The sequence below is a fragment of the Triturus cristatus genome, chromosome 1_2 (assembly GCF_964204655.1).
Source record: "Triturus cristatus chromosome 1_2, aTriCri1.1, whole genome shotgun sequence".
Taxonomy (NCBI): domain Eukaryota; kingdom Metazoa; phylum Chordata; class Amphibia; order Caudata; family Salamandridae; genus Triturus; species Triturus cristatus.
In genome coordinates this window covers 381,156,534-381,170,574 of record NC_140580.1, presented here as the reverse complement: position 1 = coordinate 381,170,574, position 14,041 = coordinate 381,156,534, and the positions used below count along the sequence as shown (strand labels likewise).

At 45.4% G+C, this 14,041-nt stretch overlaps 1 protein-coding gene across 1 annotated transcript in view; it reads right to left on the bottom strand.

The window, feature by feature from the left end:
• Nucleotides 1-14,041, bottom strand: part of LOC146867398 (heparan-alpha-glucosaminide N-acetyltransferase-like) — a 1,041,362-nt gene that overhangs the window by 232,946 nt on the left and 794,375 nt on the right. The window contains exon 14 of the mRNA XM_085605125.1: nt 408-494. Coding sequence (XP_085461251.1) covers nt 408-494 — 87 coding nt within the window. The remainder of the gene's footprint in view (nt 1-407; nt 495-14,041) is intronic.

Genomic DNA, 14,041 nt, shown 5'->3' with positions numbered 1-14,041 from the left:
CACAACTTGGGTGCTTTTTACATATCATTTAAGAAATCGCAATTTGCGATTTCTTAAATGCTTACGCAAAATTAAGAAATCGCTAAATTAGCAATTCCTTAATTTTGCGATGGGATTTGGCTCATACATCCCGATTACTGATTTTTTAATCGCAAACGCTGTTATTTTGCGAATCGCAGCGTTTGCGATTAAAAAATCGTTTGATACATATGCCCCCTAGTGTTCACTAGAAAATCTGCAACGAAACGTGGAAGATACAATATTGTACAATACACCAAAGCATTGGCAATTCCAATTGGTCTTTCTTGTATGCAAAGGTAAGTAAGACCTTTTGACATTTTCGATGTTTGTCTTTGTAGTAATGCGACCATGTGGAAAAAGCATCAGCAAACATTGTTCTGACGTACCTGTAGGCCAAAGAATGCCATAAACACCGAGTTGATTGTCCCCAAAATTCCTTCCGGATCGAAATGTGCTGTGGTTTTGTAGAGTTCCTGAAACATAAGGAGGCACACTAGTTACAGCCAAGAAGTGTAGATAACAAAGGGGTTTAAGGCCTACTGGACACGTGAAACCTTGTGCATAATTTGACCTAGCATACAACACAGAGTTTATCTGTGGCATTATTATGAGTGTCCTGGTTTCTGGTCCCAGAGTTCCTGTCTCCCCCTTATGCACTGGGAGTAACTGATACCAGGGTGTGAGACGTGTACTATTATAAGGAGTGGATTTGCGGCCTCACCGTGTAAAATGACATAGTTCCGTATCAGGTACAGTTAAGTTTGTTTGTAAAACTTTAGCTCCGTCCTGGGTAGCCTGTGGTACAGAGCAGTCAGTCTCTATCAAACGACAAGTGTAAAACATTAAGAAGTACCAAAACAGTAGAATAAGAAGAAAACACAACACAGTAAAAATCAATCACCAATTTATATCTTACTTTTATCTGTCAATAGGCACCTGAATGCCAAAAATCTACCGGACAAATTCAGAGATATGATTTTTAAAAGAAATAAAAAATCACAGCTTTTTCACGCGATGCATTGCATCATTGTAATCAACGCAATAGGGGTTTAGGGTTAGCCACAACAAGGAAGTTGAAACCACTATCTAGGCACTCTTAGTGGGCCAACTTCAATAGGGGACCAGTCACAGGGACCACATAGGTCTTGGGGGTCAGTTATCTGTCACTTTTAGCAGTCTCCAGCTATTGAAGTCAATGGAAATGGTTCTGATGGAATAGATACAGGGTGCTGAAGGATTCCGAAGATGCAGGGGATGCTGAGTTTGTGTGGTGGGTCTTCCTGTGGTCACCCCTCGGTCCTCAAGCTTGAGGTGGGGCAACGTTCCACAGTGTCCCAATGAAGTCCACTGCAGGACCAGTTGCCAGAGGTTTACTGGTCTCCATTTACAGCAATTTCAGTGTATTCCTTTAGTTGGCAATAACCTTCTTGCAGGGCAACCTTATTGCACTCTGATGGCCTTCACAGGTCCAGTGCACTCGGGGTAACTTGTGAAGGTCGGGAGTGGGACTCGGTCCCCTAAGTTGCATCTAGGCATTCGGCAACAGACAGGGTTGTTGGCGCAGAGATCTCAAGGGTGCAGTCTTCTCTGCTTTTATGGCTCTGTGGTTGTAATAGGGAGTCAGCCAACTGACTCTTGGAACCACTTCTTTCGTCTGGCACATTAGGGCAACTTTTTCACTAGAGGAGCACTGCAGTGACAGACTTCTCTTTTCCAGGCCTCAGGTTCAGCAGATGCAGCCTCTCTTTGCTGGGTCCAGGGAGCAGCAGGACAGTCCTTCTTTGGTCTTCTTTCCAATACAGTAGTGATCTGAGGTCTAGGTGACAGGGGTGCCACTTATATGTTCTCTACGAGCATTGGGGGTGGTGGCAACTAAATAGCCAATAGGTTACCAGGTCCCCTCCTGCCTAATGATGACTTCATGTGAAGTGTGGAATCTAGATATACCAGGGTGCACTATTCTGCCCACTCCCAACATGGTGAGACCCTTCTCTTGGTGAGTGGAGCTCCCTAGCCTAACCCATATGTGTGGCTACCTGGGGGCTACACACCCCTTGAAAAACAGTTTGGCAACAGGGTTTCCTTCCTTGCCCGAGATGCCTAAACAAAAAGCAGCCCCTTCCTAGTGTGATTACCATCTGCCCTTGAAAGGCGGTTTCCTATTTGAAGCTCGCTATTTGGGCTAACAGCCAGTCTGGCTATCTGGCCATGAGGAAGTTATACTTCTTCCCTCAACAGGTGCTTTGTTCCTCTTCCAGAGAGTCATGCTATCCCTTCTTCAGGAGGGCAGAAAGATGTCTCGAAGACAGCTGTTGCTTACAACAGAAACCGGCTACTGGAAAATGTTGGCATCATAGTGGTAACTTTCTAAAATTGCTATTTGTATTAGTTACATTCAATTCAACTTGAGCAACAAGTTGAGTTTAACTCAACAATTCTTTTTATACCTCAAAGTACCAGATTTAATAGTCCCATTTGGATGTTAGCACTGCTGAGTTGTCAGTGTGTAGGTCAATACTTGCCAATAGGTCTATCAGTCTTACTACAGCAAGAACAACAATGTGGGGTTTTCACTGTCAGGGCATGTAAAGTCATCAAAACACGTCCTTCTTTTTAATGTAATGCACCCTGCCTTTGGGGATCCTTAGCCGAACCTTCAGGTGACTTATAAATATTAAAAATGGAGGTTTCCGCTTCGTCAAGTGTTGAAATTGGAAAGTAGAGATAGAAATTTAAAAAACGCTTTACCAGTCTGCAATGGCAGACTGGGGGTCATGCTTTGCTTTGTCACACTCGTGGTGGTATAATCAGGGCTTCATTCCACAAGGGATACTTAACTTCAGTGCTTAATTTGTGTCAGTGATTCTGGTGCTCGGCACCAGCACTTAATTGATTTCCAGAGGTCCGCACCGCTACATAATTGTCAACATAGCTCTTGTGACAGTCTGCCACATGGTGGCGCTGTTCATCTAATTTGGAGATGAGCAGAACAGTGGTTGTTTATGAATACAATATACATTAAAAGTTACTAAAACCTGCCTCCTCAGCCATTCTGTTAGCTTTGGGGACCTATAATAATCTGAACTGTCACACTTGCAGGCAAGAGAGATGGTTAGTAGTTGTTTTGACAGTGACGACAGAGGCGATGGGTGGTGCAAGGTACAGTGGCCTTCTGGTCAGGACCCTGGCACTTATTATTTTACAAATTAGGTACTGCTTAACTTACATGCTCTGGGTACTCCTGGTGCCATATACTAGGAATTTATAAGAAAATATCTTCCGCCAATTGTGTATAGACCAATTAAACATATACTTTTTAAGGGTCAGAGCACAACTATGATCAGGTAAAGTTTCTGGGTAAAAACCTCCTGGTCTCTGGGGTTACAGTGAATCTTGCAATTTCGATGGGGTGCTATCGTTCTCTACTGGCACAGCCAGGACATCAGAGTTCTAGTAATGAGAGTTCTAGAGAGCTTTCTTTCCTCTTGTCAACCCCAATGGTCTCCATTTGTGCTGCTAATCCACAGGGGGTAGCTTTGGGGGAGGGGGGGATGTTTAACTAAGAGCTAAGAAATGTAAACTTGTTAATTTTTTAGGTCAGGAACTTACGTATGTGTGTGTGTGTGTAGTATATATATATATATATATATATATATATATATATGCTCCCACTCCACTTTCCATCACAGATTTTAAACACAATAATCCGCGGGTGTCCCTCATATGGTAGGAAACCCTCAGTTTGCATAACTGACGACCTGCATGGTCGACGAAGTTGCGATGGCGGCGGATCAGTCAGGCCATTAAAACATGCTCCCACTTTCCATCACAGGGCCTGTTTCCGGAACTCTCGGCAGGTGCACCTCAAACACGGGGATGGAGCCCGTGTGTTACACACCAACTACAGCTCAGTAGGTGCACTCGCAGGACGTGTCAAGAATTCTCGCAGACGCGTTTCAGCGTTATGCTTTCTTCAGTGCGGTAAAGTATTTGACACTCTGGCACATTGCATTAACATCCAGTGATTTTATTGGTCAATTCATGGTCACTAGGAGGACAGCTACTCAATCATTGGATAGCCAACAATTTCAAAAATGTTTTATAGCATTGATGCTTCATGAATAATGTTGGTTTCAATATTCACAAATGTTGTATGCCTCCACTTAGTCCAAGCACAACTGGAAGTCACCCTGAGCTGTCAGCAATGTGCCATGACGTCCTTCGCCTGCTGCCGATTTTAAACACAATAATCCGCGGGTGTCCGTCATATGGTAGGAAACCCTCAGTTTGCATAACTGACGACCTGCATGGTCGACGAAGTTGCGATGGCGGCGGTTCAGTCAGACCATTCAAATACGCTCCCACTTTCCATCACAGGGCCTGTTTCCTGAACTCTCGGCAGGTGCACCTCAAACACCGGGATGGAGACCGTGTATTACACAACAACTACAGTTCAGTAGGTGCACTTGCAGGACATGTCAAGAATTCTCGCAGACGCGTTTCAGCGTTATGCTTTCTTCAGAGCAGTAAAGTGTTTGACACTCTGGCACATTGCATTAACATCCAGTGATTTTATTGGTCAATTTGTGGCCAATGGGAGGACAGCTACTCGATCATTGGATAGCCGACAATCTATATATATATATATATATATATATATATATCTTGCACGATTTCCCACCATATGCCACTGCCGAACTCCATAACGGGTGACTCCTTGCGCGAGGGTAGGGCTCGCGTGTTTCTAAACAACTCCGCCACAATTAAGGAGCACTCACGGGGTGTCCGAAAATTCATTTTAATAAAACCATAAACAGCAAATGCATTTCGGCGTCTCTCGCCTTCCTCAGTGCTCTCGTTCAGGTTCGTGAAATGCAACACAGTCACTCCTTCGTTGAAAAATAGTCACCTTCCTTCTGATTGGTGAATGAGTGGCTAATGGGGAGGCTGCAATCCCGATGTAGTTTGCTCAGCAGCAATGGATACTTTTTCATGTCAGCTTAGATGTCGTTCTTTCCGTATCCATTTGGAGCTTTGTTGATACAACCCCAGCCGCACTCCATCGTTTCCCAAATGGGCCTGCCACTTGTGAGATCCTGTGTTGTCGGGCACCCCTCGTTGCAGCCGCAGGATGTTAGTTCCACATTCTCGTAGGCGCCGTTTCAATAAGCGGGAGCCACAAACTTGTATAGTTTGCCACCTCCATAGGTGGACGAGAGAATTCTCCAGCTGCGGTTCAGGCAGTATGGGCGACTTTACAACTTGCACGATTTCCCACCATATGCCACTGCCGAACTCCATAACGGGTGACTCCTTGCGCGAGGGTAGGGCTCGCGTGTTTCTAAACAACTCCGCCACAATTAAGGAGCACTCACGGGGTGTCCGAAAATTCATTTTAATAAAACCATGAACAGCAAATGCATTTCGGCGTCTCTTGCCTTCCTCAGTGCTCTCGTTCAGGTTCGTGAAATGCAACACAGTCACTCCTTCATTCAAAAATAGTCACCTTCCTTCTGATTGGTGAATGAGTGGCCAATGGGGAGGCTGCAATCCCGATGTAGTTTGCTCAGCAGCAATGGATACTTTTTCATATGTCAGCTTAGATGTCGTTCTTTCCGTATCCATTTGGAGCTTTGTTGATACAACCCCAGCCGCACTCCATCGTTTCCCAAATGGGCCTGCCACTTGTGAGATCCTGTGTTGTCGGGCACCCCTCGTTGCAGCCGCAGGATGTTAGTTCCACATTCTCGTAGGCGCCGTTTCAATAAGCGGGAGCCACAAACTTGTATAGTTTGCCACCTCCATAGGTGGACGAGAGAATTCTCCAGCTGCGGTTCAGGCAGTATGGGCGACTTTACAACTTGCACGATTTCCCACCATATGCCACTGCCGAACTCCATAACGGGTGACTCCTTGCGCGAGGGTAGGGCTCGCGTGTTTCTAAACAACTCCGCCACAATTAAGGAGCACTCACGGGGTGTCCGAAAATTCATTTTAATAAAACCATGAACAGCAAATGCATTTCGGCGTCTCTCGCCTTCCTCAGTGCTCTCGTTCAGGTTCGTGAAATGCAACACAGTCACTCCTTCGTTCAAAAATAGTCACCTTCCTTCTGATTGGTGAATGAGTGGCCAATGGGGGGGCTGCAATCCCGATGTAGTTTGCTCAGCAGCAATGGATACTTTTTCATATGTCAGCTTAGATGTCGTTCTTTCCGTATCCATTTGGAGCTTTGTTGATACAACCCCAGCCGCACTCCATCGTTTCCCAAATGGGCCTGCCACTTGTGAGATCCTGTGTTGTCGGGCACCCCTCGTTGCAGCCGCAGGATGTTAGTTCCACATTCTCGTAGGCGCCGTTTCAATAAGCGGGAGCCACAAACTTGTATAGTTTGCCACCTCCATAGGTGGACGAGAGAATTCTCCAGCTGCGGTTCAGGCAGTATGGGCGACTTTACAACTTGCATGATTTCCCACCATATGCCACTGCCGAACTCCATAACGGGTGACTCCTTGCGCGAGGGTAGGGCTCGCGTGTTTCTAAACAACTCCGCCACAATTAAGGAGCACTCACGGGGTGTCCGAAAATTCATTTTAATAAAACCATGAACAGCAAATGCATTTCGGCGTCTCTCGCCTTCCTCAGTGCTCTCGTTCAGGTTCGTGAAATGCAACACAGTCACTCCTTCGTTCAAAAATAGTCACCTTCCTTCTGATTGGTGAATGAGTGGCCAATGGGGAGGCTGCAATCCCGATGTAGTTTGCTCAGCAGCAATGGATACTTTTTCATATGTCAGCTTAGATGTCGTTCTTTCCGTATCCATTTGGAGCTTTGTTGATACAACCCCAGCCGCACTCCATCGTTTCCCAAATGGGCCTGCCACTTGTGAGATCCTGTGTTGTCGGGCACCCCTCGTTGCAGCCGCAGGATGTTAGTTCCACATTCTCGTAGGCGCCGTTTCAATAAGCGGGAGCCACAAACTTGTATAGTTTGCCACCTCCATAGGTGGACGAGAGAATTCTCCAGCTGCGGTTCAGGCAGTATGGGCGACTTTACAACTTGCACGATTTCCCACCATATGCCACTGCCGAACTCCATAACGGGTGACTCCTTGCGCGAGGGTAGGGCTCGCGTGTTTCTAAACAACTCCGCCACAATTAAGGAGCACTCACGGGGTGTCCGAAAATTCATTTTAATAAAACCATGAACAGCAAATGCATTTCGGCGTCTCTCGCCTTCCTCAGTGCTCTCGTTCAGGTTCGTGAAATGCAACACAGTCACTCCTTCGTTCAAAAATAGTCACCTTCCTTCTGATTGGTGAATGTGTGGCCAATGGGGAGGCTGCAATCCCGATGTAGTTTGCTCAGCAGCAATGGATACTTTTTCATATGTCAGCTTAGATGTCGTTCTTTCCATATCCATTTGGAGCTTTGTTGATACAACCCTAGCCGCACTCCATCGTTTCCCAAATGGGCCTGCCACTTGTGAGATCCTGTGTTGTCGGGCACCCCTCGTTGCAGCCGCAGGATGTTAGTTCCACATTCTCGTAGGCGCCGTTTCAATAAGCGGGAGCCACAAACTTGTATAGTTTGCCACCTCCATAGGTGGACGAGAGAATTCTCCAGCTGCGGTTCAGGCAGTATGGGCGACTTTACAACTTGCACGATTTCCCACCATATGCCACTGCCGAACTCCATAACGGGTGACTCCTTGCGCGAGGGTAGGGCTCGCGTGTTTCTAAACAACTCCGCCACAATTAAGGAGCACTCACGGGGTGTCCGAAAATTCATTTTAATAAAACCATGAACAGCAAATGCATTTCGGCGTCTCTCGCCTTCCTCAGTACTCTCGTTCAGGTTCGTGAAATGCAACACAGTCACTCCTTCGTTGAAAAATAGTCACCTTCCTTCTGATTGGTGAATGAGTGGCCAATGGGGAGGCTGCAATCCCGATGTAGTTTGCTCAGCAGCAATGGATACTTTTTCATATGTCAGCTTAGATGTCGTTCTTTCCGTATCCATTTGGAGCTTTGTTGATACAACCCCAGCCGCACTCCATCGTTTCCCAAATGGGCCTGCCACTTGTGAGATCCTGTGTTGTCGGGCACCCCTCGTTGCAGCCGCAGGATGTTAGTTCCACATTCTCGTAGGCGCCGTTTCAATAAGCGGGAGCCACAAACTTGTATAGTTTGCCACCTCCATAGGTGGACGAGAGAATTCTCCAGCTGCGGTTCAGGCAGTATGGGCGACTTTACAACTTGCACGATTTCCCACCATATGCCACTGCCGAACTCCATAACGGGTGACTCCTTGCACGAGGGTAGGGCTCGCGTGTTTCTAAACAACTCCGCCACAATTAAGGAGCACTCACGGGGTGTCCGAAAATTCATTTTAATAAAACCATGAACAGCAAATGCATTTCGGCGTCTCTTGCCTTCCTCAGTGCTCTCGTTCAGGTTCGTGAAATGCAACACAGTCACTCCTTCATTCAAAAATAGTCACCTTCCTTCTGATTGGTGAATGAGTGGCCAATGGGGAGGCTGCAATCCCGATGTAGTTTGCTCAGCAGCAATGGATACTTTTTCATATGTCAGCTTAGATGTCGTTCTTTCCGTATCCATTTGGAGCTTTGTTGATACAACCCCAGCCGCACTCCATCGTTTCCCAAATGGGCCTGCCACTTGTGAGATCCTGTGTTGTCGGGCACCCCTCGTTGCAGCCGCAGGATGTTAGTTCCACATTCTCGTAGGCGCCGTTTCAATAAGCGGGAGCCACAAACTTGTATAGTTTGCCACCTCCATAGGTGGACGAGAGAATTCTCCAGCTGCGGTTCAGGCAGTATGGGCGACTTTACAACTTGCACGATTTCCCACCATATGCCACTGCCGAACTCCATAACGGGTGACTCCTTGCGCGAGGGTAGGGCTCGCGTGTTTCTAAACAACTCCGCCACAATTAAGGAGCACTCACGGGGTGTCCGAAAATTCATTTTAATAAAACCATGAACAGCAAATGCATTTCGGCGTCTCTCGCCTTCCTCAGTACTCTCGTTCAGGTTCGTGAAATGCAACACAGTCACTCCTTCGTTGAAAAATAGTCACCTTCCTTCTGATTGGTGAATGAGTGGCCAATGGGGAGGCTGCAATCCCGATGTAGTTTGCTCAGCAGCAATGGATACTTTTTCATATGTCAGCTTAGATGTCGTTCTTTCCGTATCCATTTGGAGCTTTGTTGATACAACCCCAGCCGCACTCCATCGTTTCCCAAATGGGCCTGCCACTTGTGAGATCCTGTGTTGTCGGGCACCCCTCGTTGCAGCCGCAGGATGTTAGTTCCACATTCTCGTAGGCGCCGTTTCAATAAGCGGGAGCCACAAACTTGTATAGTTTGCCACCTCCATAGGTGGACGAGAGAATTCTCCAGCTGCGGTTCAGGCAGTATGGGCGACTTTACAACTTGCACGATTTCCCACCATATGCCACTGCCGAACTCCATAACGGGTGACTCCTTGCGCGAGGGTAGGGCTCGCGTGTTTCTAAACAACTCTGCCACAATTAAGGAGCACTCACGGGGTGTCCGAAAATTCATTTTAATAAAACCATGAACAGCAAATGCATTTCGGCGTCTCTCGCCTTCCTCAGTGCTCTCGTTCAGGTTCGTGAAATGCAACACAGTCACTCCTTCGTTCAAAAATAGTCACCTTCCTTCTGATTGGTGAATGAGTGGCCAATGGGGAGGCTGCAATCCCGATGTAGTTTGCTCAGCAGCAATGGATACTTTTTCATATGTCAGCTTAGATGTCGTTCTTTCCGTATCCATTTGGAGCTTTGTTGATACAACCCCAGCCGCACTCCATCGTTTCCCAAATGGGCCTGCCACTTGTGAGATCCTGTGTTGTCGGGCACCCCTCGTTGCAGCCGCAGGATGTTAGTTCCACATTCTCGTAGGCGCCGTTTCAATAAGCGGGAGCCACAAACTTGTATAGTTTGCCACCTCCATAGGTGGACGAGAGAATTCTCCAGCTGCGGTTCAGGCAGTATGGGCGACTTTACAACTTGCACGATTTCCCACCATATGCCACTGCCGAACTCCATAACGGGTGACTCCTTGCGCGAGGGTAGGGCTCGCGTGTTTCTAAACAACTCTGCCACAATTAAGGAGCACTCACGGGGTGTCCGAAAATTCATTTTAATAAAACCATGAACAGCAAATGCATTTCGGCGTCTCTCGCCTTCCTCAGTGCTCTCGTTCAGGTTCGTGAAATGCAACACAGTCACTCCTTCGTTCAAAAATAGTCACCTTCCTTCTGATTGGTGAATGAGTGGCCAATGGGGAGGCTGCAATCCCGATGTAGTTTGCTCAGCAGCAATGGATACTTTTTCATATGTCAGCTTAGATGTCGTTCTTTCCGTATCCATTTGGAGCTTTGTTGATACAACCCCAGCCGCACTCCATCGTTTCCCAAATGGGCCTGCCACTTGTGAGATCCTGTGTTGTCGGGCACCCCTCGTTGCAGCCGCAGGAATTGTTAGTTCCACATTCTCGTAGGCGCCGTTTCAATAAGCGGGAGCCACAAACTTGTATAGTTTGCCACCTCCATAGGTGGACGAGAGAATTCTCCAGCTGCGGTTCAGGCAGTATGGGCGACTTTACAACTTGCACGATTTCCCACCATATGCCACTGCCGAACTCCATAACGGGTGACTCCTTGCGCGAGGGTAGGGCTCGCGTGTTTCTAAACAACTCCGCCACAATTAAGGAGCACTCACGGGGTGTCCGAAAATTCATTTTAATAAAACCATGAACAGCAAATGCATTTCGGCGTCTCTCGCCTTCCTCAGTGCTCTCGTTCAGGTTCGTGAAATGCAACACAGTCACTCCTTCGTTCAAAAATAGTCACCTTCCTTCTGATTGGTGAATGAGTGGCCAATGGGGAGGCTGCAATCCCGATGTAGTTTGCTCAGCAGCAATGGATACTTTTTCATATGTCAGCTTAGATGTCGTTCTTTCCGTATCCATATATATATATAACCTACTGGCAGTAGCCAGTAGGTAGATATAGTTAGAACCTTGTTTCCATAGGAAAAGCATTTTTTGATTTGCCAATAACTTTGGCGCCGTTTGACGAATCTTCACAACATTTTCAAAACTAATTGTTCACTCAGGTCAGCTCCTGTCTTGAAAGTTTTGGGGTGATTCGTATATATATATATATATATATATATATATATATATATATATATAGGGAGAGAGAGAGAGAGAGAGTGAGAGAGAGAGAGAGTGAATCTGCACCCATTGAAGTACTCCTGCCCCATTCTCAGACTTCCTGAGGTTCCACTGGTAATCAAACACCCAAAATAGGACGAATGCTTGCAAGTAGTCTAGCAAGTGGCAATCACTTGGGTAGAATTCCAACCTATTGTTTTTTGCCAACTGTACTGACCCTGTTCCTCATGGAAACATCCATCACAAACTTTGGGAATCTTGGCCCTCCACCGTGCAGAATACTGTTGTTTAGTTGGGAAGTTTGAGGTTCACACCCCCTGAATAACATTTACTAAACTATGCTACTGTAAATCCGGTGAGTGTGTCTACGCTCACTGGCTGCACTGGGGCTTTTACATGGATTAACCAATCCTTCTGTGCATAAATACTCTATTTAGCAAGACTACCTTACAGTGCAAGCAGAGAGGCTATGTTAATAATGTCAAAGTTATCAAAAGCAAAATTAAAACACACTGATTACATGTACAATATTTGACATTTCCAACTTCATACAATCCACATAACAGGGGTCACTGACCCATTTTTGCACTCTTGTTTCGATAAAGTGATGGGGATTGTTTATGTATGGTTAATATGTATTGCAAATTGTATATGAATTGTTAGGAGGAATGTATGTGGGTGTATAAGTAAATTATTGGCCATGCACTAATGGTTTTAACAACTTTTTTGCTGGTTTTATACATACATTCTGAATGATATAGGGGCCCTGAGACCGTCTGGTGATATGCGCGCTCTACAAAAACATTTGACATTGACATTGACATTGACATATATTTTACTTGAAGATCATCTTTATGATGAAAATGGTACTGTCACACTGCCGGGGTTAACTTGGATTTTCTATCTAAATTCAACCAATTAAAACAATTCATAGAAACACAACTGAGTCTTACACAGGTATATATCTTAAGGAGATTAAGTAGCAAAGAGGAATTGTAATTTTTTTGAATGAATCAAATCCCTTTAAATTTCATATCTTGACACTTTTATGCTTTTTTGGGGCTAGTGTGCCATATCGGTTTAGGCACTCTATTCCATTATTGATACGGATTCATCCCATTTAATGCTGTGGTCTGCTTCTAAAGCACAGAACCTCTTAGGGGTCAAACTTACTAAATAATTAAATCTAATTTCTCCCAAAAAAGTTTCCCCCATCCCCTCCCAGGAGTTCAGACTCTGTTTAATGCTTGTTTTAGGAGTCGCCTGCCAGACATCTTTTTGCTGTTTGTAGACAAGAGACTCTTGTGGACCATAACAAAAGCATGGAGTGGGCTTAGAGCCTGTCCATTGATCACCAGTGGTTGGCTTTATTGTCACTCTCATTTGCTTGCTTCTTTTTGATGGCTTGCCTTCCCTTCCCCTTCTGGTGCTTATCCCTCTACTCGAGCGTAGCCTCTTTACCATCCATTGTTGGACTGACTTGTGTCCTTGCACTACTCACATTTTGGTACAACTTTTTTATTCTCTAAGCACTACATGAGAGTGCATGTAATTTTTACATTTCTCCATCATGTGCTGCTTACCCTACAGCACTCTGTGTTGCTCCCTCACTTGCTCTCTCCCTCATATGCTGCTTTTCTTGATGAAAACACACTCCACATACTCTGTGTTGCTCCCACCTCCTCCACCTTGGTTTGGTCAAAATATTTTGTTTAAGTCCCCTACATAAGTTGCACCTACTACGTGTCACTTTCCCACCCTTTCTGTCCTTAAAATATTTTGGGGGAGGTCTTGGCAGCTTACATTAGCAGACAAGCTGCTCCGTTTTCACAAATGCGTTTTTGCACAATTGAAAATTCATTTTTTTATTTATCGCTGCACGTGGCATCAGCCATCTTGGATCAATAAATAAAAATAAGAAAGAAAATGGTGCAGAGTCATTTAGTAGGCACAATTATGTGTGGTGGCACATAGTCACATACATCATCACACATACTTGCTCCAACTGAATGACTCATGACTAATGTGTGCTCTTGAGAGCAATACATCATTATGTCTGTTTTCCTTTTTTTCGACTATGCTTTACAACATCAGCAAAAAGCATTTTGTCAAAAAAGAATTGGCAAAGTCAATAGGTCACATAGGTGAGAGGTTAGGCTTTGCCAAAGATTGTTTGTAAAAAATTCACTAATGAGAGAACAAAAAACAAAGAACATCCCAAAGTAAACTCCCTAGAATAATCATAGATCACCTTATTCATTATATACCCCGATATCATGCCTTGGATTATCACATTTTCTTGTGTGCTAGAGATCTGTTAGTCTCCTGACCCAGAGCATCTCTTGATATTTTGACCTGAAGTATGTCTAGATTTCTTGACCCAAAGTATCCCTAAATCCCCTCAACCCGGTTATCTTTAGATCTATTGATGCAGATTATCTGAAAAACACCTCACTCTGAGTATTTCAAGACATCTAGACCCAAAGTATCTTTATAAATTTTGACCAGGAGAATATCTACAGCTTATTATTTGGAGTATTTATAGGTTTCCTGGCCTGTCATATCTCTAGATCTCTAGACACAGAGTATCTGGAGATCTACTGACCCAGGGCATATCTAGATCTTTTGACCCAGAGTAGCTCTAGGTTGCTTGGCCCACAGTATCTCTAGATTCCCTGGCCATGGGTACCTCTAGATACCCCAAACTTAGAGTATCTCTAGGTTCCTTGGCCTGGGGTATTTTAGGATCTCCTAGTCCAGAGTACATCTGGTTCCACTGACCTAGTGTAGCTCTA